Source organism: Cydia splendana, chromosome 24 (genome assembly GCF_910591565.1).
Source record: "Cydia splendana chromosome 24, ilCydSple1.2, whole genome shotgun sequence".
NCBI classification, from domain to species: Eukaryota; Metazoa; Arthropoda; class Insecta; order Lepidoptera; family Tortricidae; genus Cydia; species Cydia splendana.
The window spans coordinates 4,868,126-4,895,713 of record NC_085983.1 but is presented as its reverse complement, the minus strand read 5'-3'; the positions used below and the strand labels follow the sequence as shown (position 1 = coordinate 4,895,713).

General features: G+C 40.9%; 1 protein-coding gene and 1 long non-coding RNA gene across 2 annotated transcripts in view; both read right to left on the bottom strand.

The window, feature by feature from the left end:
* The window catches only part of LOC134802461 (uncharacterized), a 78,124-nt gene extending 57,634 nt beyond the window's left edge, over nucleotides 1-20,490 (bottom strand). Inside the window, exon 1 of the mRNA XM_063775140.1 lies at nucleotides 20,360-20,490. Within this exon, the coding sequence (XP_063631210.1) occupies nucleotides 20,360-20,390 (31 nt within the window). The 5' untranslated portion in view covers nucleotides 20,391-20,490. The remainder of the gene's footprint in view (nucleotides 1-20,359) is intronic.
* Nucleotides 12,749-18,593, bottom strand: LOC134802535 (uncharacterized). The gene is made up of 3 exons (XR_010145858.1): nucleotides 18,552-18,593; nucleotides 14,896-15,008; nucleotides 12,749-13,122 (listed from the first exon to the last, which is right to left on the bottom strand). It is a non-coding gene; the product is annotated as an uncharacterized LOC134802535 (long non-coding RNA).
* Nucleotides 20,491-27,588: the final 7,098 nt, after the last annotated feature.

Here is a 27,588-nt window from a genome sequence, read left to right as displayed (position 1 = left end):
TCTACACCACGAGATAATATATCTGCGGCATTATCATGCGTATTTACATAATGCCATTCAAAGTCGGAGGATAGCTTATTAATCTTATCAACTCTGTTACCTACATACACGTTAAGCTTTACTGGTAATGTTTTTAACCAAGCTAGTAAAATCATGGAGTCACTATAAAGGTGAGCACTCACTGAGTATTTTAACGACAGAGCATTGTACACCTTCCGAACTAGAATAGCAAGTAACAGGGCAGCATTCAGTTCCAATTTTGGGATGGTCAAGGATTTAGCCTTAGGATTGATGCACGTCTTTGAGCACAAAAGATTCACCGAAACCTTGTCAGCATCAATGACACGTAAGTACAAACAACATCCATGAGCAGCATTAGAAGCATCAAAAAAATCCCACTAATTATAACGATTGCGCTCCTTGAACATTGATATTCCTAGCGATCGAGATGCTGGACATTTGAACTAAGCTATTGGCAAAGTCAACCCATTTTTTGTTAAGACCTTGAGGTAAAACCTCATCCCATTTCTACGCTTCAAACCAAACCTGTTGCATTAATATCTTTGCCTGCACTAACACAGGGCCACATAATCCTAAAGGATCAAAAATTTTACTTATGAAGCTAAGCATCTGACGCTTCGTATACTTTTCTTGAACCTCTTTAACAGGACACTTCATGTCGAGAGTATCAGTAATGACGTCATATGCCAATCCAAGAGTTTTAACATATTCATTATTTTTATCAAAGCTCCTACTATCGAGTTGATGCAATTCAACCGGTATGTCGCTTAAAATTTCTTGGTTATTAGAACACCATTTGTGTAGAGACAGACTAGCGAACTTCATTAGCCCTATCAACTCCTTTTTCATCTGCGCAAGTTCATTCAAATCATTAGAACCACACTGAATATCATCTACATAACACGTGTGCTTCAACACGAACGAAGCCAAGGGATATTGACTTTCATACCTTCGGGCTAATTCTAACAAACACCTACATGCTAAGAACGCAGAATTCTTTAAACCATATGTAACTGTCTGCAACTGTACACATTTGACTGACTCGTCAGGAGAATCGCGCCACAAGATATTTTGCAAACAACGATACTTATCCTCAATCAAAATTTGGCGATACATAGCCTTTATATCACACAATAATACATACTTGAAAGTTCTGAACAAAATCAGAATTTCAAAGAGATCCTTTTGAACCACCGGACCATTTAACAAAATGTAATTTAAACATATACCATTTTTTGTGACAGCACCAGCGTCAAAAACAGCCCTAACTGGTGTCGTTTTACTGGAACTAATCACAGGGTGGTGGGGCAGAAACATGACATTACCTGCACTTAAGTCATAATTAGACATGTCAAAATATTTAGCATGACCTTGGTCAATGTAATTCTGTATGAATTGTTTATACTTTTTACCCAACTCCAGATCGCGTGAAAACCGCTTTTCTAAATTGAAAAGTCGTTGCAAGGCGCTACTAAAAGAATCACCTAAGTCTAACTTGTCCAACTCAACCTTCACCGGCATGGCTACAGTGAACTTGTCATTTTCCAATTTAACTGACTCCTGAAAAATCTGTTCCGCCTGCTCAACCTCTGTACCGGTTTCCCTAATGATGTCAGGTACTTTTTCACAATCCCAAAATTTGGACATTATATCAACAATGTCTTCAGAAGGTTGACAATCGTTTGACAGCAAGCAAACCTCACTTTGTTTAACACATGGGAAAGGTGGTTGCAAATCATCCCTAGCTACATTTAAATCAACAGGATTACCTTTAGATGTAACACAATAGTTACTTATAGACTTCTTGCCAGCAGGGAAGGGCAGCGCCCCGCCTACAATATGACCGAACCTCGTCTTCACCAAATATGGACCAACAGGTGTCAGCTGCCAGCACACATACTGGAACGCCTGGAAAAAGACGTCGGCACCTAATAATAGTGAATTCTTATTTGATTCATTGAACTTCTCATCAGCCAACTGGGCATAAGATGGAAAATCAAACTGAGACGTGTCAAATGTTTGCTGCGGAAGGGCACAAGTAATCTTCCTTGTCACACAGCATGACACATCAACTTTAAAATCACCCACGGTAGAGTAAATAACTAAATCAGCCTTTTGCGCAATATTATTGTCTCTTTCACACACACCAGTCACTACCTCATCAGTATCATATGTAGAAATACTTACTTCCTCAATCAGTTTTTCAGTGGCAAAATGTATCTGCGAGCAAGAGTCTAGAAGTGCTCTAGCATGAGTAATGGTACCATCTTTTTTCTTCAACTTCACAATTATAGACGGAAGCAATACACTTGCATTCCGAGGTCTAGCCGACAAACTCACATTTATGGATGAGTCGGTAGGCAAGCAACCATCATTTGATTTGCTTTTATTATTTACATTCTGAGAGGGTTCATCAGCCAAGGAAACATTAGCTACCTTACGTTTGTTTGGCGAATGCAACAGAGTGTTGTGTAATTCATGACAAGTTGCACATTTCAATCTCATTAAACATCTATCTGGATGACCATTGAGACACAATTTACACAAATTGTTTGCATCAACAAACTCACATCGCTCCTTATAAGGGAGCAACTTAAACTTGGCGAATTCATATATTTTATGAGAATCTTGGCAATACTTACATGTGACTCCAGTGGCAGCCGCTGCACTCATAACAGATTTCACCGGCTTCTTCGGCTCTTCCGTCATTGTGGCTTCCAACGCAATTGCTCTTTTTTCTAGGAAAGTAAGCAATTCACACAAGTTAGGAACCTCTTTCATATCACGCTCAAGATGAAATCCACGATAAGTGTAGGAATCAATCTTCCTAGACAAAATTTTGACCAATATAGTATCCCAGAACTCAACTTTTTCATTCAAGTTTTTACAGATGCATATTTACAGTTGACACTATGGAACGCAGCCCAGAAGCTGTACATTTTGTCAAAACTGGCATGTCAGTGATACTATTGACATGAAAATTTATAATTTTTGGAATGTTGTTGTACCTATCGTCAATGAGTTTTAAGGCTACCTCATAGTTTCCATTTGTAAGCATTAAATGCTTTATCAAATCTAAAGCTCCTCCTGCCAAAAACGACCGTAAATAGTACAGTTTTTCGCAGGAGCTTTGAACATATTTATAAATGGGTGATAGTCCATCACACTCTGGCCATCAAAAGTTTTAATATTAATGCACGGAAGTTTTTTAAATTTACCTGCTTCTAGTCCGGAAGATGTCGATGTCTGTGCCGCAGGTGGTTCTGGGTGGATTTCATCACCAAAAATTTCACCATACAAAAAAATATTTTTTTTAAATGTTTAATTTAACACGATTCTAGCTGGGTAAAGTAATAGGGGGCTGTATATTGATGATATTTATGGTATTTATACAATCATTTGTGGCTTATATTTGAAGTTATCGCTTTCGGAAAATAAAAACGCAAGATGGTGATGACAATCATGGTATGGTAATGACTCTTTTATAGACGGTAATGACACTGCATGTACGGTAATGACGATTTGGGAACTAATTTATATATGTATTAAAAACGTATTAAAAAAACAAAAACTTTTTTTAATTGTAAAGCTTTAGAACTTTAATAAACATTACAAATAACATGTTTTTGAACATAAGACTAGCTACATAAATTATTTTTAGAAAATTATAAAAAATACATTTTATTCATATAAATAAATATATAACAAGTATTTTTATTGTATAATTTTAAATAATTTATATTCCGAAATAGGCAAAATATGTATTCATTTATTTTTTTTGGGTTTTTTCAATGTTAAATCATATTAACAATATTGTACTCTTATTATCAGTTTAAACCCGCATCTTCTTTTATCTACTGCATAATTTGGTATTTATATCATATTATAAAATTGCTGGCTTACCAGTGAGCTTAATTTTTATGATATATTACTTTTTTTTTTGATAATTTGATTCATTGCATAAGTTTGTATTTTTGTTGTTTTATAAATTAACTCTAAAAATAGCTATAATGATTTAAATCCATATATATATTGTTTAATAGCTAAACATTAATATATAATCAGTGTTTTATAAGTTGCAAGACCCCTACTTGTAATGCATGTCATAAGTTACAAAATGTTAGGTATTGGGTCCGGTGACTACCCAATGGTATAATTATTAATTGCTGTAATTATATACATCAATTAATATAATATTATCAAAAAACATAAGGCCATTACGATAGTGAGCCAGTACCGTAGCCTATGGTCGCTTAAAACTTAATATATGTTGCTTGTTTAAATACTTTGTTTTAACACGACTAACATACAATTGCAGACTCTAAGTTGCACGATTTACATTATTAGATAATAAAAAATAAACATTTGTATATTCTAAGTTCTAAGTGACCTAAATTTTGCCTACTTCAGTCAAAATGTTATTTAAAACTAACCATCCTCTAGTGTAAAAAAAATGAGTCATATCTTCTTCTACATTTATTCTACAGTTATAAGGTAGACATTATATAGTGTTAGAAGACATAGAGAACGTTTTTCAAACATACAGCTTAATTTCATAATGAATTATAGCAAAATAACTAGAAAAGTTTCTGAGAACCGTCATCACCATACACATGAAATCATCACCGGTCGTCGTTTTTTCCCGGTGATGATGGGTATGGTGTTGACAATTTGAGAGTTTCTTGTTTTTATTTCTAGAATACGAATAATAGTAGTTAATGTCTATGCTACACAATAAACTTCATGTAGTTTGCCATTCATTTCAATAATTATTTCTAATATATCATTTGTAACTTTTTTAAACCAAAGCATAACGGTGATGATGCTCTGTTGTGACAAACTACTTTTTCACCTCAGCAGATCGAACAAGGGTACTTTGCTTCTTAAAAACAGTGAGCAAAATGCGATTTTGCTCACTGAGTCATTTTGTCTCACTCAGTGAGCAAAATCGCATTTTGCTCACTGATTGTGTCTCACTCAGTGAGCAAAATGCGATTTTGCTCACTGAGTGAGACATAATGACATTCAAGTGACCTTTATAGTCATTTCAACATGCGGGGTCTAATACAAGTTCGATATACTTGGGTTCTATTATCTCTGTCCCTCTAGGTATGTTCTCACTGCTTAGGGTGAAAATTTTTGTGTACTACACGAGATCAAAGTTATTTACATCTCGTGCGCTTTTGAATCCCTTACTACGCTCAAGATTCTAAATTAGATTCACTCGCTACGCTCGTGAATCTATTATAGAATCTTTCGCTTGCACGGGACTCAAAATAAGCACTCGAAGAAATATCAAACTTTGATCTCTTGTTGTACAAATAACTATTTACAAATTTGTTCGTAATATTTCTCACGATTCAATGATGTGACTTTATAGTGAAATCATTTTTGGCATTCTATATTAAAGTGAAAAATAGGGCAAGGACCTTTAGCGGTATTTCGTTGTTCATACACGGAGATAAGCTCACATTGACATTACCATGATGGTGTTGACGAATATTTGTGACAAAATTTTAAATATTTTTAAATGTACTTTCTCGGTGAAGGAATTATTGCATATTTTCCCATGTGTTAAACAACAACATGGAAAAGATATAAGTAAAAGAAAAATCGCAATCGTACGATAGGTATGCTATAATTTTCACTGCAAACAATAAGGTTCAGATTTTTCCGGTAGACGGTGATGATTTTAGACACATAAAACATTTTATATAAAAAAAACTATTAAGTTATTGGAGATGGTAATTGAAGAAACATGAAGATAATAGTTCTCAAAAACATATTAAAAAAGTTGCAACTCGCACAACCTACTAGTTTTTTTTATAAAGACCGAACCATAAGTTTTCGCAGGATTTTGAAATCCACCCTTCTGCAGGATGTAGGCGCGTATTTAACGTGGCGATACACAAATCGCATTTAGATTCGTACAATTCATACGACTCACCATCCTCAGGCTCAATCGCAAGGATTGCTCTATTGTACGCTTCGTAATCATTAAATGCTTTAATCACCCTTTCTTTTTTTTGAGCAAGCACTTCAAGTGTCGCTGTCGCGAATTCGTTTGAGGTACAAAATGTTTCTAACCTACTAATCGCCCCTTTTACATATCCCCGATTGGCCTTTAATTCCTTTAACTGAGCCATTTTCAACCTAAATAAGTTTGCGAACTTGTGCAGAACACTTGTATGACAATTTTCCAGCTTTCTATTGTTATGCTAACTATTAACTATATTAAATAAACAAGATTTACGTCCACCACAACACAACAAACAACACAAGGCGCCGGTGACCGGTGACAGTTCTGCGGTCGTTGACCCGTCGCGTTCGGATACTAGCAGGTGCTAGCAGCTCGTCCGAAGACTGTTCGCCGCAGGTGGCCTCACCGCGACGGAAACTATTAGAAACTATACACCAACACAGAAACCGCTCGATGTCGCCGCACGAACTGGCTCTGTTGAAAATCACGACGTTCCGAACAGACAAAATACTCGTTCTTGTCTGGTTTAAGAATGAAGTCGTTCTCTTGAGAAGAAGAACAGCTACTAAAAATTCATCATCGTTGATGTAGCTCTTGATTTATAACTTTTCATCTTTATTTGCAAAATGCAATCTTCTTAAAACAGCTTGAAGGACCAATTTTATGTGCGAGACAATTTAAAAGGGCCCTGGTTCTGACCGTGTCTCCACATTAAAACAACTAACTGCAACTTGTATTAAAATAAATTTATTTCAGCTCCACCAAAACTTACATTTTTTATATCATGACAACTCAATCTCTTCTCCTATATCTATTCAATTGTTTCCTATCATAGACAAGAGTACAGTAAAAAAACCTAAAGAGTTTTAATATAAATATAACTTGTGTTCGGTTATGAACACGGTGGTTTTCAGTAGCTCCAACAAGTCTTGGCTATTTGGTGCAAATAATTTGAGGTCATCCATGTACAGAAGGTGAGAAATGACTTCACCCTCTCTCTGAAGCCGGCAACCTAGTCCCAAATCCTTTAGCAGGGTGCTGAGGGGATTCAGAGCTAGGCAGAACCACAGGGGACTCAGAGTGTCGCCCTGAAAGATTCCTCGCTCAATCCTTATAAAATCCTGCGGGCCAGGGCGGTCATCCCCGCCTCCTGGTTGACGAAGGACTGTGGTCCACTGCCTCATACACGTGCTTAGGAAGGCTCTCAAAGCTGCAGCAACTTTATACAACTCTAAGACCCTCCCCAACCATGAACGAGGCACCGAATCATAGGCCTTCTTGTAGTCAATCCAAGCGGCCCCCTTGTTCCGCCGGATTTGTTGGCAGATGGTCATGTCTATGAGGAGGAGCTCTTTAGTACCACGGGACCCAACCCTACATCCATTTTGAGCGGAAGCCAGAATATTGTTTGCAACAATGTGCGCGTTGATTTTTGCTCTCAAAATGGATGTAAGGAGCTTGTATAGTGTAGGCAAGCATGTGACGGGTCTGTAGTTCTTCGCTTCCGTGGTACTACCGGACTTATAGAGCAGGAAGGTGACACCAGTTGTTAAGGAAGGTGGGAGAGAACCAAGCTCGAGGGCTTGTTGAAATTGTGCTGCCAAGCGCGAGGGAGAGCATCGGAACCACTTTAGCCAGAAGTTGTGCAATCCATCCGGCCCAGGACTTTTCCAGTTCTGGGCCGTGCGGATGGCACAACTCACGTCAGGGGCTGATGGTGACTGCCCCCATGGGTTCGATGGACTCGCACTCACGCTCGACAACACTCATCCAACTCCCCTTGGTGTGCCCGGCAGGCACCGACCAGATGCTACGCCAGAAGTCAGTCATGGCAGTAGCATCCGGAGGCTGCGTGTCGGGCGTAAGAAGGTTGGTTTCCTCCCACTTTCTGTACACTTTCCTTTGGTCACTTTGAAAAAGGCGATTCTGCTGGAATCGATCCACACGGTCTCTGTAGCGGCGAATACGGTTTGCCCATGCATAGACTTTCTGCTTTAGAAAGTCGATGCGCTCTGTGACATTGGCCATGTAGTCGCGGGGCCTGATATCCGTCCCCGCGAACGCCTGGTTCACAAAGCGCATTACTCAGGGGCGATTAATTGTGTCCCCCCTGAAGCAGATCAGCTTTGCGATGAGAGTCCTAAACGAGCTGATACGTCGCTCGATCCGCATTTGCCATGCAGGGACACCATCGACGGTCCTAGGTGCACGTTCAGCGTCCAGAAACTTGACGCGAGCAACACGGCACGCCGCGATGGCTCCGCAGTACATGATCGAGTGCGTATCATCAAAATCTTTATTAGTCCGTAAATGTGAGTGCACATTCAAGCGCTCACGGTGAACTTGTGTTTGCACGCCTTCTAAATCGCATTCAATGGTTGTGTTTTCAAGAGGATTACTGCACACTGCTTCCTTATATTCTTGGCTCTAGTAAAGCGTTTAGGGCTCCCATTAGCGCTAGATTGCGTCTATTCATAGGCAGACATGGTAATCGTGGCCTAGAGTTGGTTGTGGCGCGATACTGCATAATCGCCTCTTCCAAAGTCCTCCTCAGTTGCTCATTAGCAGTCGTACTCACATTCTGACTCGCGAAGTCCCCCTCGTCGGTACAGAAATCAACCCGTGGCGCCTCCGGTGCCAGGTCGGGTACGGGCACCGGATCTGGCGACGTGGCGGGTAGATCTCGCACCAAGGTGGAGTCCGCGCGAGCAGAGAGAGCCTCCTGGCGAAGTCGATCAAGTGTCGCGTCATCCAAGCGCTTTAGCCGCTGAATGACGCGCACTTGATAGCAGGAGATCTAAGGTCCACCACCTTGCATTTTGGAGACAAAGCAAACCGCTTGGACCAGGTGTTCCTGGGGGTGATCTGAGCTGATTAAGCCCGGTTGCCAAGAGGTTCCCCCCGGCAGGTGGGCAGGGGAGGGGGGGAAAAGTGCCTCCGGCGCGCCTCACTCTAAGCTTTATATCTGCATACATCTCGCAACTATATCAAGTTTGGTGTCTTTTTCGTGTAATTCGAGGATGATGAATTCATTTCTGTGACTAAATTTTCACTCACCCATACAAAAAAATCGAGAAATTCAAAATTCAAAAAAAATATTTTAATTTTTTTTTCGTAAATCCTCTAAAAATTTTAAACTATGAGGATTTGCTCTAGAAAAAAATACCTGTGAATATCTCAGTTATCCTACTATACAGAATAGTAAACTTGTCAAACATTTATTTTCATAACCCTGTTAAAATAAAATGTTTTGTGTCGCGCGGCGTACCTGAATTGTAAGAGCGGTATAGGCGGCGTTTAGGATTTTTAAGTATGGTTAGATGATTTCTGATAAGTTGTTATTCTACTGGTTGTAGATTACATTAATAAATTACTTCTGGACGTGATATATATGTCGTAGTCAGATCGTATAATCCGCCGTATTACATTACGGCTAGCCGTTATCAAAAACAGGGGCGTTTTGAAATGCGGCGGTTCGACGATTAGCCGGATTGTCATTGCGATACGTTCTTCAATAAGGCGGCCAACGTTTAGCCGCATCGTACTACTATTTTAGATTGTAGAGTGACCAGTTCTTTCGGTCGCCTACGTAACCGGAGTTTGACAATGTTTGCAATTTAATTTATTTTTACCATGGTCCCACCGCACTACATGTGTTTCTTTTCCAAAACATTTCCTTCACAACTTAAATAGACGGAGCCCCGCAAGCGGGGCTCCTATTTCTGGGCGGTTTGCCCTTCGGGCATCTGAAGCTACCTAACGAACCCAACCTACTTACCTACCTACGCTTTTTTCCCCAAAGTGTAATGTTTTCACGGACGTCTCACTAAATCAATAGGTAGGTAGGTTAGGTTCGTTAGGTAACTTCAGATGCCCGAAGGGCAAACCGCTCAGAAATAGGAGCCCCGCGTCCGTCTAGTTAAGTTGCGAAAGAAATGTTTTTTGAAAAGAAACAGTCCGACGAACTCCAGATTTGATGGACACCCCAGCGTTTGTCAGGCAGCGCCACGGGTGTTAAAAATGGGAATTAAAAACTGTCAAAGCGGCGGCTAATGACTCGCTGTATTACATTACGGCTAGCCGTGTTGAAGAACGTATGGCGCCGAATACATTCCGGCGGATTCTCATTCAGCCGTATTCAATCCGGCTAATCGTTAAACCGCCGCATTTCAAAACGCCACTGTTTTTGAAAACGGCTAGCCGTAATGTAATACGGCGGATTATACGACCCGACTGCGACATATATACAAATATAAATTAAATATATAAATAATGATGTTGGGAAAATTTTCGCCAACAGAGTTAAGTTATTATAAATGTGATAAAATTAACATTATTATTTGTATGTCTTTTCCATATCTCGGGACCATGGGGTCCTGGACCTTTGAGAGGCGTACGTGGGGCCGAAGTCAACAGCGCAGAGGCCCTTTAAGGCACTTTAATCTAAAAGCAAGGGATACATGTGGTGGATACTATCCCCGAACGCACAATGTGATACATCCGGAGATGGTCCCCACCAGGTGCAAAGACTATTGCAGTGCAGCACTTTTGTAGAAAGTTGGATGGACTGGATAATGGGCTATGGGAGAGACTAGCGGATACCTGCCGTGACAATCAGTCTCAAAATTGTAAATGACAGGTGGCGACTCGCCAACTCATTGAGTGGGCCCCGCAATGGCCGCACGCACAGTGCGACAACAGGGCAACACTTTGGAGTGGCTGTGAGGTTGTCGAGAGGTGAGTCTGCGGTAGCCAGATCCCGGTAATCCGTTCAGCAGGCCGCCGGCGTTATGACATTTTACACTTCCAACCTGGAGCATAGGTCCCGCTCTTGCGACTCCATTCTGGCCGGCCAATCAAGGCAAGCACAGAGGCGAGGGCCAGATGACAGGGCCCTCTGGAATAGGGGTCCGCGGTATCGCCACTCACCGTCAGCTCGCCACAAGCTGCCCCCGCGGGACATTATTATTATTATTGTGGTGTTGTGGGCCTTTGGGTGTCGCATTGACCAGCATTGATCTATTGTGACGGCCGTTTAATTTCATTACTAATGCCCGTTGCATCCAGAAAGTTCCAGATTCTTTGGGCCGTAATGTTTTGTACCTCATAGGGTTGCACTACGTGTCGCCCTAGGTAGGTACTTCTTTTTGACATTAGTGGTCCACAAGAACAGAGAATGTGCATTGCAGTCTTCTCTGACTCCTGACAGAACCTGCATGTCGCATCTTGTTTCTTGCCAATTTGAAACATATGTTTGTTCAACTTGCAGTGTCCAGTCAGTATTCTGGTCACCGCGTAGGTTTTGTGCCTTTTGAGTCCTAAAAGCTCCTTAGCAGTTTTGCTGTTGAACCCTTTGATCAGAGCTTTCGAGTGTTCTTGTCCTTTAACGAACTTCCACCAATCGATTGCTCTCGTTTTTTCTAAGTTGCTGAGCAGAGAATATGCATCTCGTTTTGTGCTTCCACAGAACGGTTCTGGGCCGACCAGGGGTGTGTCTGCGCCCTTTCTAGCAAGTTCGTCCGCTTCTTCGTTTCCGTTAATGTCGGAGTGCCCTGGTACCCATCTAAGTGTAACTTTGTTGGAGTAAGCCAGTGCATTTAGGTTTGTTTTACAGTTCTGGACTAGTTTTGAGTTTGACACAAGGGATTCTAGTGCCAGCGGAGCAGCCTGGCTGTCTGAGTTGATGTAGATATGCTGGTGTCTTAGATTTCTATCCAGGTTGATCTCCGCACATTTGTTGATGGCGAAGACTTCTGCCTGGAAGATTGAGGCCAGTGTGCCCATGCTGACGCTAGCTCTGAGCTTAGATCTCTCACCATAGATCCCACATCCTACATCATTGCCTTTCTTGGAACCATCTGTATACCAGATGTGGCTTCCCTGTTCGACGTGCATTTCGTTGTTGATTAGGGAATGCAAATCGGTTATTTTCGGTTATTTTTTGTATGGAAATTATCGGTTATTAACCGATTTCGGTTAATAACCGATTCCGAAAATAACCGATTTGCATTCCCTATTGTTGATCCATTTGTCTCTAGGAGGTATTTCTACTGTGTAAAGTTTGGTGAGATGACATTCGGTGTGCGTGTCATCAGTGGGCATGCTAAGGGTTCTATTCGCAAAAACCCAGGCCTTTAGATTGGTTAATGCCTGAGAGCGCCATTTTGGCCCGTTTAGCGTGCATATTCTGTAGACGCACTGCTTGGCGTCCTTTTGCACCTGCAAGTGGAGTGGTATGATGTCCAGCAGTGCATCTAGGGCCGCTCCCGGTGTCGAGGAGTAGGCGCCTGTTACTGTTAAACAAGCCGTGCGTTACAGGCTGTTTAGAGTGTCTATTGCTGTCTTTTGGCTGGTTTTGTTACACCAGACTGCGGAGGCGTAGGTGACAATTGGCCTCACTACCGCTGTGTATAACCACATAGCAATTTGGCTCTTAAGCCCCATCTTGCTCCTGCCATTCGACAGCATGACCACATGGCCATTTTCGCTTTCTGTATAATGTTTCTCAGATGAGGGTGCCAAGTTAACTTTTGGTCGAAGGCACAGAACACCGCCTCTAGAAACCTAATATTGGCCATTTTGTTCCCGACGCAAATCACCAAACTGTGAGGTGCGGGAGGGGTGCTCACGGCGTTGCGATTGGTCGTTTCAAACATGGCGCGCTGACACGTGCAAGCGTAGGGATGGGACATCGGGGGGCACGGCAGTGCCCCCGCCAAGTCGAGCGCGAAGCAAACACGGCCGTACCATCCTTTACTGGAACCATTTCGCCGCATTTTCAGGTCCCTATTTGAGAACCTCTGGATAAGACCAGAACGCAGAAATTTTCGTCATCCAGTAAGCTATAATCACATACTTAAAATCCAAAATTTCAAGTCTGTAGGTCATTTAGTTCCGAAGTTAAGCGAAAGCAAAGTTTCGCATTTATGACACACACTCACTCACTTATGATCATCAGAATAGAACTAGTACTTCCCATAAACTCAGAGAGCTGAAATTTGGTACAGAGAAGAGAAGTTAGGGTTTAATGGCCACATAAAGGGAAAACTATAAAAACTAAGATAATCGAAGATCTGGAGTACCTGGTGACCCTGATTAGAAAACACAAGAGCCCAACCAAACTATTGGAGATCGATATACCGCCTTTACAAAAAATATTCAAATTGGTGGGCCGCTTCATTTGATGTCAAAAATCGAAGATCTAAAGTATCTGATGAAGAACCCTCAGCTGGTCTCAGCTGTATTAAGGCTCCGTCAGACATAGGCGTTTTGCTTGGTGCAACATATGTACACACTGTTTTGGTCATCCGACACGCCTTGATGAGCCTTTGGGAAAGTAGTACCCAAGATGGAGCTGATGCTGAACCCTGGCTGTACCTAGTGGAACTCGGGCTTGGTGCAACATATGCACACACTGTTTTGGTCATCCGACACGCCTTGATGAGCCTTTGGGAGAGCAGTACCCAAGATGGAGCTGATGCTGAACCCTGGCTGTACCTAGTGGAACTCAGGTTTGGTGCAACATAGGCCCACGCTATTTTGGTCATCCGTTACATCTTGATGAGCACTTGGGAACGCAGTACCCAAGATAGAGCTGATGCTGAACCCTGGCTGTACCTACTGGAACTCAGGTTTGGTGCAACATAGGCCCACGCTATTTTGGTCATCCGTTACATCTTGATGAGCACTTGGGAACGCAGTACCCAAGATAGAGCTGATGCTGAACCCTGGCTGTACCTACTGGAACTCAGGTTTGGTGCAACATAGGCCCACGCTATTTTGGTCATCCGTCACATCTTGATGAGCACTTGGGAGAGCAGTACCTGAAATAGAGCTGATGCTGAACGCTAGCTGTACCTAGTGGAACTTAGGTTTGGTGCAACATAGCCCCACGCTATTTTGGTCATCCGTTACATCTTGATGACCGCCTAGTGGAACTCTGCAACAGGCACACGACGACAAGTCGGTTAACCAAAACAAAGTGTGCCTATGTTGCACCAAACCTGAGTTCCACTAGGCACAGCCAGGGTTCAGCATCAGCTCTATCTTGGGTACTGCTCTCCCAAGTGCTCATCAAGATGTGACGGATGACCAAAATAGCGTGGGCTTATGTTGTACCAAACCTGAGTTCCACTAGGTACTGCCAGGATTCAGCATCAGCTCTGTCTAAGGTACTGCTCTCCCAAGTGCTCATCAAGATGTGACGGATGACCAAAATAGCGTGGGCTTATGTTGCACCAAACCTGAGTTCCACTAGGTACAACCAGAGTTCAGCATCAGCTCAGATCTATGTATACTAAAACCTTTACCAGAATGTAACAAACACTTTTCTGAAAACCGCATCAAAATCGGTTCAGCCAAACGCGAGATAATCGCGAACAAACATACATACGGGTCAAACTGAGAACCTTTATTTTAAGGCGGTTAAAAATACATCAACTTTGACATTTTTGTCAGTAATGCAGTCGGCAGCTATACTGCAGCAGGATTGCAGCATGCACTACTGCCGACTGAATTACTGAGGTAAATATCAAAAATTCGGTCAGCATCATCGTATTTGACATTTGCTGCAGTAATGCAGTCGGCAGTATTGTCGCAATATACTGCTGCAGGCTACAAAACGCTCGTGAAACTATTCAACGTCCATGATCATGCTTTCCAACGTCCAACGTTCAGTAATCGAGTGACCGCTCGCAACACGCGCTGTGTTCTGTGTGACTGCGCGGGCGTGATCAAAGCGGGTCGCGCGCGCAGCGCGCCGGCGGGCCGCTGCGTCCAGGCGCAGATCGCGAGCGCCACGCGCTCGCGTCACGCTCGCATCGTGCCCCGCTCACGCCGCGCTTTGAAAACGCTCATGTGTGACGGAGCCTTTAGAGATATGGTAATAAAAAAACTACTCCTAAAAAGAAAAAAAATATGTCAAATAAGAAAATCTAATAAAATAAATCAATATGCCCACGTTTCTACAAAAAGAAGTGAAATCCCACCAAAAACATTCTGTAAAAAACTAGCCAAGTCTCGATGGAGCTGCTTGTTTACATAGATTTATAAGGCATAGATTCCTAGTTCGTACACCCCCAGTGAAGCCATTTCAAGTGCGACGTCACGTCACACTCGCATCATCGTATTCGAACGGCCCTCGCAGTACTCAAAGTCAAATCGGTGTGTGTACACCTCCCGTTTAAAAATCAAAAACTACAGGAAAGATGGTTGTTTGTACAGTGAATGGGTGTCACAACACATCATATAATAAATACAAACCGCTTAATATTACATTTCACGCGTAAGTATCGAGTTTAATGTGATATTTTTACATAATCGTAAATACAAAAATCCAAATTTTCGTCAGCCGCCATTTCTTCTAAATGTTGCCAGTGTAGTGAATATTTTTTCCTCCAAATGGGACATGACGTCTACATTCTAAAATAAATACGCTCCATTAAATTTCATTGTATAATTATAGAAAATTATAATTAAGTTAATTATTTAGGTAAGTATTTACTTTTTTCTTATTTTTATTTTGTGTCATGTTCGTTTCAGTTTTCTGACTGATCTACTTCTGTCTGCGAGATGGAAGGAAAAAAATAGACTAAATCGGAATGACGCAATATGGAAACATTGGAAACGGACTAAACACAGTCGAATATGCTCTGTCCTATTTAAATTTATTCTTATTATTTTATGCACATTTGTTAAATAAATAAAAATAGTAAAAACTTATCAGCTATTTATTTAATCCTTATTTCACAAAGTACAGAAATGCAACAAATCCCAAAATAAACAAAAAGCTTTTGCTACAAAATCGAATCTACACACTTCCAAATTATTAATAACCAAGTGTGATGTTGTTAAAATTCCCCTACTTTGAGAGAAGTAAATGAATACTGGCAACATATTTTGTATATATGTGTGTGTTTGCTGAGCGTAAAACACGAGCGTTCCACGCACACATCGATCGTGTTTCGGCTTCACTTTTGGCAGGTTAGCCGTATGGAGACTATCCGTCTATGCGTTATTAGTTTAAGCTTGTTTATCTCTAAAAAGTAATGAAATCTAGTCAAAGTCGTGCCAAGTCTAAGGTTCCTTACTGCGATTTCTTTATTATCGAACGAGCGAGCGAAGCGAACGAAGTTCTTACATTCGACTTGGGACACGCGGCTGGCTAGGGGCACGTCCCGACTTTTCGATGTTTTTAAGCTGAACTATCAGAGGATAGTTTGATACTCAAGAACTTAAGTAAATTTGTTCTAATTTAAATGAAATTGGGTAAACGTGTAGTTGAGGGCATTATATTTTAGTCATTAAATTATGAGCAGGCTCGATCAAGGGGTTATTGAGCTAGAAGAGCTTAGAAGGCTATAAAGCTATTTGTGAGGGGTCTTGCTATTCTGGTCATCTTTTTGCAAGAAAGTATGGTCGAGTTTGGTATCAAATGAAAGTGCTCGGCTTGCACTTTTATAATATCGTTTTTAAATTTACCGTTTTGAAATAATTAGCAAGATAAAAATAAACATAATATAGGTATTTGACATTTGACAGGAAATATTTCGGCTTACCACAGATACAGTATCAGTTAAGGGCTCCACAGACCTTGTAATATATCCACGCGATTTTTGATCCATTGCCGCCTATAGTGGGAGATAAAATAGTAGAAATGAAATAAAATGGAACTCTAAAATTTCCATAATATAGTCGGTCAAACAAGTTTGTCAGTAGAAAAAAGCGCGATATTCAAATTTTCTATGGGACGATAACCCTTCGCGCCTACATTTTTTAGCCGCCTTTTTCTACTGACGGAAATGGCTTGACAGACTATAAATTGTTGCCATGTGTAAGCATTTTACGACAAAAATGTAACAGCTACGTAGAAAGTGGCGCCCTCATTTATTAACCGACTTCCAAATTTCAAAAGGAAGAGATTCGATTGTGATTTTTTTTAGGTTTGTTACTCCATATCTCCGTCATTACTAGACCGATTTTGAAAATTATTTTTTTTATTGTATGTATATGCATACAGATTGGTCCCGTTTTTGTCAAAACCCAGTTCTGATGATGGGATCCATGAGGAATCGAGGGAACTCCTCAAATCTTAAAGGCATACATATAGTGATTTATGTGTTTTATCAACAAATTAAGCATATACATTCAAAAAAGTGACATTTAATGAAATAGAACTGCTGATGATGATCAGAACGGAACTCTTCAACGAAACATAGTTCACGTTTGGCGATTTGTCCTCTTCGTTATGTTTGTTAAGCAAGTTAAGTTTTTAAACCACATTTTTGTCAAGCTCGAGGTCTGATGATGGTATCCATAAGGAATCGAGGGAACTCCTCAAATCTTAAAGGCATGCGTATAGAGATTTCTGTATTTACATCAGAAAATCAAGAATTTACATTAATAACTGTCGCATTTAATGAAGTGGAACTGCTGATGATGATCAGAACAGAACTCTTCAATGACTACACGTTTGGCGATTCCGAATTTCGATTTTGACGGATCCGGGCTTTTATCTGGACCTGAACCCGGACCTGGATCCGGACTTGGACCTGGACCAAGACCTAGACCTGGACCTCGACCTGGACCTGGTCCTGGACCCGGACCCGGACTCGGACCCGTACTCGGACCTTGACCCGGAAAACCACTGATACCTAAGCTAAATAAACCACTATGATTATTTACCATAACATGTAGGTATAAAGTATAATGATGCCAAACTTACTAGCCCCTCCCGCTCAAACCCCCGTACACCGCACCGCACGCGCCGTTAAGTGGGTTAGGTTAGGTTTGAACTGCGATCCTCACAGAACCGAAAAAAAGTGGGTTAGGTTAGGTTAGAACTGCGAGCCTTACAGAAACGAAATGCTACTAGAAAAGTGGTTTTCGTTAGGTTCGAACTGCAATCCTCACAGAACCGAACTGCTATCAGAGAAGCGGGTTCGTGAGGCTAAAACTGCGACCCTTACAGAAACGAAATGCCACGTACTAGAAAAGTGGGTTGTTTTACCTCCTTTTCTACATTAGTGCACCATCTATGTACAATAATCTTTCCCCGGCCCCCATAGAATTTTTTTTTTCTTGAAAATTATTTTCTACTATTTCATGTCGAACTATACGAGTAAGTAGGTGCAACAAAGTCAATCGCTCTATATATTTTTTGGTAAACCGCGAGTTCTCAGTTCGGGGCGAACTACTAGTTATAGTTAATGTTGTGTGACTTGGCCGTTGAAGGGTACACAAGGGTACAAAACCAGGTGCTCCATGACACCAAACATACAGTATAAAAAAATATTTCCAGTACAGACGGACTTCTAATAATTGATAGAAGTCCGTCTGTACGTCTATTTTATGTTAGATCGATGGTCGATTTGACGCTTCAAAAAGTAGTGTTTGTTTCAGGCTCGCCTATACATAAGTATTATTGAAATACGCAGCTTTATCAAGCCTACAATTGACTGGTTATTGAATCAACGTTTTCCAAGTGGCAATTTTCCATCGTCAATGGGTAGCGGTTCTGGCGACAGATTGGTGCAATGGTGTCATGGAGCACCTGGTTTTGTACCCTTGTGTACCCTTCAACGGCCAAGTCACACAACATTAACTATAATAATAAAAAAAATCGCAGTAAGGAACCTTAGACTTGGCACGACTTTGTCTAGATTTCATTACTTTTTAGAGATAAACAAGCAGCTCCATTGAGACTTGGCTAGTTTTTTACAGAATGTTTTTGGTGGGATCACATTTATAATACTTAACTCTATTAGCGAAAGTTTTCCCAACATCTTTATTTATATATTTAATTTATATTTGTATATATATCACGTCCAGAAGTAATTTATTAATGTAATCTACCACCAGAAGAATAACAACTTATCAGAAATCATCTATACATACTTAAAAATCCTAAACGTTGCATACCGCTCTTACAATGCAGGTACGCCGCGCGACACAAAACATTTTTTTTAACAGAGTTATGAAAAAAAAATGTTTGACAAGTTTACTATTCTGTATAGTAGGATAACTGGGCTATTCACAGGTATTTTTTTTTCTAGAGCAAATCCTCATAGTATAAATTTTGTAAAGGTTTTCGAATAAAAAAATTAAATCTTTTTTTTTTAATTTTGTATTTTTCAAATTTTTTGTATGGGTGAGTGAAAATTTAGTCACAGAAATGAATTCTTCATCCTCGAATTATACGAAAATGACACCAAACTTAATATAGTTGCGAGATGTATGCAGTTATAAAGCTTGAGTGAGGCGCGCCGGAGGCACTTTTCCTCCCCCCTCCCCTGCCCACCTGCTGGGGGAAACCTCTTGGCAACCGGGCTTAATCAGCTCAGGTTACCCCCAGGAACACCTGTTCCAAGCGGTTTGCTTTGTCTCCAAAATGCAAGGTACCCTTAGAAAACGGGACCTTAGATCTCCTGCTCTGATCCTATAATCGCTGCTCCGACACGGTGATGCTGGGTTCAAGAGTCTGAAACAGAGGCAGTATTCTCGAACGACTGCTGTCCGCCTAACAGCTGTGTTCCCCCCTCTGTAGCCCCATAATAGGCGCGCATGACATTCTCGTTCATGTCTCGAGTCCATCTCATGCGTCGCACTATACCACCGGTAGCGGGAGCCGTGGGCGGGGCAGGATGTCCCGCATCCCCAAGCGTGCCGGCAGCGGTGGCCGCCCTCGTCGCGCAGGTGGTCGTGGCGGCGGCGGCGGCGGCCCGCTCTCGTCACTGGACCCGTCTGTGTCAGGCGCCGTTGCGAACTCGTCGCCTGACGACGATGTGGACGCGGGCGGGGGTGGTGGGCGTGCGCTTGTTGTTACCGCTTTAGCTCGACTTCTTGTTATCATTTCTAATTGCCTAGTTTTGCCGGTGGTGTATGACAGATGTCAACACGGTAGTAACGACTGCAATCCATGATCGCGGTGTTTATACTCAATTATATGAATTGTCCGCATGTTTTACAAATAACTCGGTTCACACATGGGTATATTATCAGTCTTTTAGGGCAAAAACCACATGTAAAAATATATTTTTTTTAAAAGAAATGTAAAAGGACGTCTGTCAGTGTCAGCGGTTTTTTTTTACTTTTTATTATTATTGTTTTAAGTTGTTTGCAGAAATCGCGAAGCGTCTGGTTGACGTAACTGGTGACCGAAGAGCTGGCGGCTACCTCGCACAACGTATCAGCATTGCGATACAGCGAGGAAATGCCACCAGCATCCTTGGTACAATGCCTCAGGGGCCTATTTTAGATTTAAGCTAGTTAATAATTTCGTTTAGTAGTACCACTGTATATATATATTGTATGTAAATAAATGATTAAAAAAATATATTTATAATTCCTTTGCTTACTTACATAAAAGTAGTCCCAGTGTTATGAATTTCATTTCTATTTAGTAATATAAGAGTTAATTTTAATTCTCCCTTTATTAAGTGTATTTTTTTTTATTTTAAACTTGTTTTTATAATTTTGAGTTTAGTGAATTGGGAAAACTTTTATAAAGTGTTTGTTAATACGTAGGTACTTTATTTCTTGTTTTCAACGTATTCAATTTCATTATTTAATGTTGCATTGTAATGATACTAGTTAAGTATAATGCATTAAATTCGTAAGTGATTACATTATGATAAGAGCCTCTACCATCAGTTTTAACATTGACATAACGCACACGTCTACGTAATTTACTTTCTGTACATCTCGCTTGCACTATTGCTCGCATATGCGAGTACGAGCGAGATGCATAGAAAGTAAGTTACGTAAACGTGAGCGTTGTCAATGTCAAAACTGGTGGTAGCCGTAAAGAGGTAGGTACATAAAGTATACTTAATAGCTTTGCTCGGAAAACGTATTAAAAACTCAAAAATGCGCGTTTTCCCAGATATAAGACCTAGCTAGATCGATTTTTCGCCCTCGAAAACCCCCATATAGCAAATTTCATCGAAATCGTTAGAGCCGTTTCCGAGATCCACGAAATATATAAATATAAAATAAATAAATGAATATTATAAATATTATATAAGACAATTAATTTACACAGATCGACCTAGTCCCACAGTAAGCTCAGTAAGGCTTGTGTTGTGGGTTCTAGACGACGATATATATACATACATACATACATACATACATCACTGGCTCAGTGACCCAAAGTGGATCTTGGCCTCTGACACAAGAGAGCGCCACTCTGCCCTATTCTGCGCCACTTCACGCCAGTTGGGTATTCCGAGGGCGGACAGGTCTTTTTGGGCTTCGTCACTCCAGCGGTATCTGGGACGCCCCGATGGACGTTTTCCGCCCGGGTGGCGAATTTACAAAGCCTATACTGATAAGGTCCAGATGCGAACTGAACTGGATTAGCTTTTGTTTGGACAAAACTTGACCAAACCCTAATCCAGTACAGTACAGAAATTTACTGAAATCGTATAGACTTTGTTGGCTAAATTAATATGGATATTATTGCTACAAATCCTAGTTTGTTGCGATCTAAACTTGAATAATATTTTAGTAATGACTCCGATTGTATTGTAATAATTACCGTTCGTGCTAATTACTTAAAAATGCCTAATTTTTTTTTTCATTTAAGAACTATATCAGTTGAGATTTCTTATTAGGACATGTTTAATGTGAAATCGTAATACAATTTTATAAGTCGACTGTATTTTCTAATACATAACGAAGTAGATGATTTATTTAAGGACCAAGATTTACTACGGTGTTCTGCCTTTTCTCCGAAGTTTTATTGTCCGAATTTCACTTGCCAGACAACTTTTCGCAGATGATTTACTTTGGCAACCAACATTTGCCAAATTTTCATCATGACAACGTTTTACTTTATAGAATTATTGTTAAGTAGATTATTACTATGTGTACAACGTTTTGGAGTACATTTCTTTGGTCAAATCATTCAACTTGCTAGATATTTATTAATACGATATCGTCTAGTCATTTGAGAGAGTTCACTGAGTCAAGATAGGTGCGACGACGAGCGAAGCGAGGAAGAGCGTGTTAGGTGAACTGCGACCAAACAGCGAACCGACTTTTTTTTTTACATAGAACGACTTTTCTGGCAACAGTTCATTTTCCTGGGGGTTGCAGTTCTAACCTAACCTAAGCCACTTTTCTGGCAATAGTTCATTTTCTTGAGGATCGCAGTTCTAACTTAACCTAACCCACATTTTTGGTAACAGTTCGTTTTCTTGGGGGTTGCAGATCAAACTAACCTAAACTACTTTTTTGGCAATTTACATGAATACTAAATGAAAAGTAATTTAGTAAAAAAATAATTGTTGAAATCAATATTCAGTGAACTTTAGTGTCGTACAAATAAAACTCGATGAATAATATTGAATAATGACGGCGAGACTCCGCTCGACTAGGTATTGTGAGAGCATTAATGTTTAAATATATCGCGACAAAATCTAAACCATTTGAGTAAATGAGTATTATTAAAATTTAGATATCACATTCAAACGTGCCTGAACTTACTAAACTCGACTAGGTTTTGGCGTGAATAATATTTGAAAATATGTATGCAAAAAGCTAATCCATTTCAGTGACTACTTTTTACCGAAACGGTATAGATATTGTCAAGTAATATGCATAAACAAAAGCTCTCCTATTAAAATCTGAGTCGTGACTGAAATAGTATAGCTTTTGTAAATTCGCGCCCGGGTGCCCCACATACGCTCTTCTCACAGCACGATCCTCCCCCATCCTGTCCAGGTGACCGAGCCAGCGGAGTCGTGTGGCTTTGATCTCGCCAATTATATTGGGCATCGCAACAAGCTCCTCTAGCTCCCTATTTTTCCTTCGCCTCCAAGTCCCATCTTCCTCTCTGATAGGCCCCAGAATCTTCCGCCAGATTTTCCTCTCCGCCACTAAGAGCTTGCTCTCTTCTTTCTGAGTCAGCGTCCAAGCTTCACACCCATACATCAAAATTGGTCTAATTACAGTCTTGTAGACTCGAATCTTGGTCGGTCTACTGATCAGCTTGGACACTAAGACTCGATGGAGCACTGCCGAGCATCTTAGGGCGTTTTGGATTCGGATATCTATCTCTTCCTCCCTTCGGTTGGTATCAGTTACTGTGCAACCAAGGCACCTAAAAAGATCCACACCTTTGTAGGTCGTTGCTCCAACTACTAGGTCTTCTCTTTTCACTCTGGTGTTCTTGTACCTTTTCATTTGGAGATATTCAGTTTTCTGGTGGTTGATTCTGAGACCTATCTTCTCCCCTTCCTGCTCCACAATTCTAGCCATGGCTTCCAGATCCCTTTTGTTTTGAGCCAATAACCCCAGGTCATCAGCATAGCCAATGATCTTATGTCTGCCGTTCAACTCTACACCCCCATCATACATAAGCAATTTTCGAACGACGTATTCGAGTGCCAAGTTGAACAGCATTGGCGAAAGGGCGTCTCCCTGCTTCAGGCCAGTGCCAACTGCAAATTCGGCCGTCAGTTCTCCGCAAGCTCTTACCCTCATCTTGCTCACTTTGGTAGCTACAATAACCATGTTCACCAATTTTTCTGGTACTTTGAAGTACCGCAAAATCTTGTACAGTGTATCTCTGTCAACACTGTCGTGTGCTTTGGCAAAGTCAACAAAAAGCATGTGGATATTTTGTGCGTACTCCCATTTCTTCTCCATCAGCTGTTTCAACAGAAATATCTGATCCACAGTGCTGCGGTTCTGGCGGAAGCCACACTGGTAGTCACCGAGTATGTTTTCGGCATAAGGCTGAAGTCGACCCAATAAGACATATGAGAGGACTTTATATGCCGTTGGCAGCAGTGCAATACCCCTGTACACTGACGACTGACGATATATATAATATACACAAATATATAAATACATATATATGTCGGACCCTGACACCAGAAAGGCGTATTGCAGCGTTATAATTCATTATTTTAGACGCCTGTATAAAATCGATTAGCAATGTTGAGCTACGTATTATTTGGTTGTAACAAAATAAATAAAGTTGTGTAGACAGTAACTCCGTCTATTGGCGCATTGTTGAAATAAAGTTGCGTAGAGAGTAACGCCATCTATTGGCGTGTTGTTGAACTGAGATGACAGGTAGAAGGCTTTGGAACGTCGAGAGGTTTCTCTCGAGTGAGCGTAGGCACGAGTTGGCATTTTTGTCGGTATGTTGGTAGACTGGTCGAGCAGGTTTGCCAACTTGACTTTGAGGCGGGAGCAGAGAGGCTCCGCCGCTGGTAGTTCTTCTTGATCGGACCGCGCTAGAGATCGGACATACTCGTTAGCCAACCTCGTGCCTAACTCGCTACGTTCCTGAAGGCTTATACCTAAAGGATTATTCTGATAGCTTATAGAATCCCGTGTTGTTTAACCATTTAGCTAAGTGTTTTATTTCAAGTGTTATTTTGATTTCTTATGTTTCATTAGAAGCTTACTTTTGTGAAATAAAGAAAGGATGTGTTATGTGTTGTTGCCGGTTCCATATAGGGCTAAATCTTCTCATGTTAGAGGCGTAGGGTTGGAGCCGGCCTAGCTTGATTTGAATAAAGATTTGAACGGTTTCATGTGATCTTTTCATTCTCAATTTAACCAGTCAACATTCTAATAGCAATTAATTCTTTTCATCATTTAGTTCTGAAATATAGTAGGCATTAGTATGGTTAACGAGTCCTAAGGTTTATTTCATGCACTGGTAGCATGGTAGCATACTGGTTTAGCTGTGAAGTAATACATTATCGTACTACCCCACGCGCCCACCGCCTTTGAGACCATCGGTATTCGATATACACGGTGTGGCCTGTAACACGAGCAAAGAATTAAAACATAGATTGTACTCCTCAAACGGTGACACTTTTGTTCAACAACTTTTAAAAATTATGAAGTATTTAGACTCCCTATTTTTCATACAAAATAAATATTATCTTCAATGGACGCCATCGCCACGCCATATTATTGTGATTGACGTTGCTTGTCACGCCTTAAACATAACAAAATTCGCAATACATTGCGTCTTAGAATAAACTTTAAAGTGTAATAAAAATCAAACCACAAGTTATTTTTAAAAGTCGCTGAACAAATGTTGGTCAGTATGAGGAGTACAGCCTACAGTTTAATTTTTTGCTCATGTTACAGGCCACACCCGGTATTATATACATAGAAAACATCCATAACTCAGGAACAAATATTTGTGATGAACACACAAATAAATGCCCATACCGGGATTCGAACCCGGGACCTCCTGCTTCGTAGGCAGGGTCACTACCGACTAGGCTAGGAGGCCGTTATATAAATAAATATACAGGGTGGCCTATTTAGATCGGCTAGTATGGGAAAATCTGAAACTATAAGACATACGACGATCTCTTCTTAGGAACCATGTCATTGATTTTAGTAACAAGAAAAACTGCATTCATACATTTAAAAAAAAATGTGTACTCAGCTCGGGAATTGAATCCAGACTTTTTGAAAAACATAACTAACACTCTTTCTATTTAGATATCGATTGTGTAGGCCTTAAGCAGTAAGTGTTACTATGAAACATGATGTCTGAAATCGTCTATTACAAACCTGTCAACCGGACATTTCACCCAGTTGGACCATTAGTACTTTTTTTTCCCAACCGGTTATCTGGTTTGCTGGTTATTAATAGGCAATCCTGACCTACACCCTGGCTGGAGGGTTGAAACTTTTTTTTCCTAACTATTCATCCAAGCTGCAAACAAGGTGTTCTGTTAGTATTTTTTTCCTAATCAGCCAATTAAATTGCCAACCAGGTGGTCAGTTAGTAAATTTTTCCCAACAGACCAATTAGAAATGCCAGCTGGTCGGTCGGTTAGTATATTTTTCCCGAAAGGCCAACCAGACACACCAGCTGATTGGTTGGTTAGTACATTTTTCCCAACAGATCAATTAGAAATGCCAGCTTTTTGGTCCGTTAGTATATTTTCCCTTACTTATAGTATGTAGATTTGGATCTGGCCCCGAACGGCTTATCCTTTGTCTATTGTTAAGTGTCTAGTCCGTAGATTTGGAACTGGCCCCGAACGGCTTATCCTTTGTCTATTGTTAAGTAAATCGGCACGTGCCACTCCCTGCATAAAAAATGGTGCAGTCACTTTAACTGCTTATTGAATTACAAGTTTACAACTCCTATGGAAATTGCAATAAGGTTCAAAATGAACTAATGGCAAAATATTTTTTCTAGGCTGTGTGTAGTCCATTTGACTTGCCGGCACTCAGTACTATATACGGTTACTGAGTGCCGGCGAGTCGAACGCTACAGAACCAGTCTAAAATGTATCGTCGAGATGCGTAACAAAGGCGCGTTATCGGAGAGCGCACCTACACTGGTTTTTTGAGCGTTGGACTAGCCCGCGATGAGGTGCCAATTAGAATAAATTAAGACCCCTTTTTGCAGGTAAGTAGCACGTGCGGTTTTACTTAACAATAGACAAAGGCTTAGCCGTTGGGGCCCATTACAAAACGACAAACTATACACCAACGAAGCTCACGTCTTAAAAAAAACCCGGCCAAGAGCAAGTCGAGCCATGCCCAGTGTAGGGTTTTTTAATCGCCCGTTCGTCATAAAAGGGCATTGTTTATGTTGGTTGGCACCGCCTTCAAAAACTTAGTAATTACCCGGATGATTATGAATTTCTTCAATTTTCCAAAATTTTCAAATCAGTTTTGTTTAACCTTAGGAACAATCGTGCCAAGCTGCATCGCCTGAGACAAAAGTGCATACTCACTGCACTTACTTACCCTACGAATACAAAATCAAAAAATTATAAATTTAGAAAGGTTGTATTTCGGAAACTACAATAGAAACTATTCCCCGATTCTGGCCCCACCTCTCAGTGGTCCCCGATCCTGACCCCAGGGCCGATCCACCGCCCCTGCTGACCCTAAAAAAAAAATAAAAAAAAAAAAAACAAATAGCCCCCCATTTGAATTGATTGCGCTAGGTCTCAGCAGCGCCCGGCGCCTCCTTCGAGTACTTACGAAATACGCTAATTAAACAATACACCTTGCTCACCACGGTAACAATAGGCTTATCGACCCTTTTCTATTGTTAGATCTCGACTCGGGCGCGTTATTGTGTTACCGGGCATACTACCTGGACCCTCCTTACCTTCACCCACCGACGTCTCCATTCATGGCTTCTTTATGTGTGTATACTGTAGGTGTTTGTGATACATACACTCGGCGTCACGGAAATCGCACACCCACGGATTTTTGTTTCAAGCCGTTATAAACCTTATGTTGTTGAAGGTAAAGTATGAGTGTGTGGGATCATTTTAAAGAGAATTTAACCCTTCATTTAAAAACAATGCAATAGTTACTAAAGAGTAAAAAAAGGCACCTTTTTTAATAAGAAATAAAAATCGTATATTCATGCAAAAAAATCAACAAATTAAAACACAATAAAATCAACAAATATCGGAATACAAATGCCTAAAACTAAACTTAAAACCTAGTGTTGCCTCCTCTGGCCTTAATGACTGCCTCCATGCGAGCCTTCATGGACCTCACGAGAGACACGACGTATTCTTGAGGAATAGCATCCCACTCTTCAATGACGGCATCTCGAAGCTGTTCCAGGG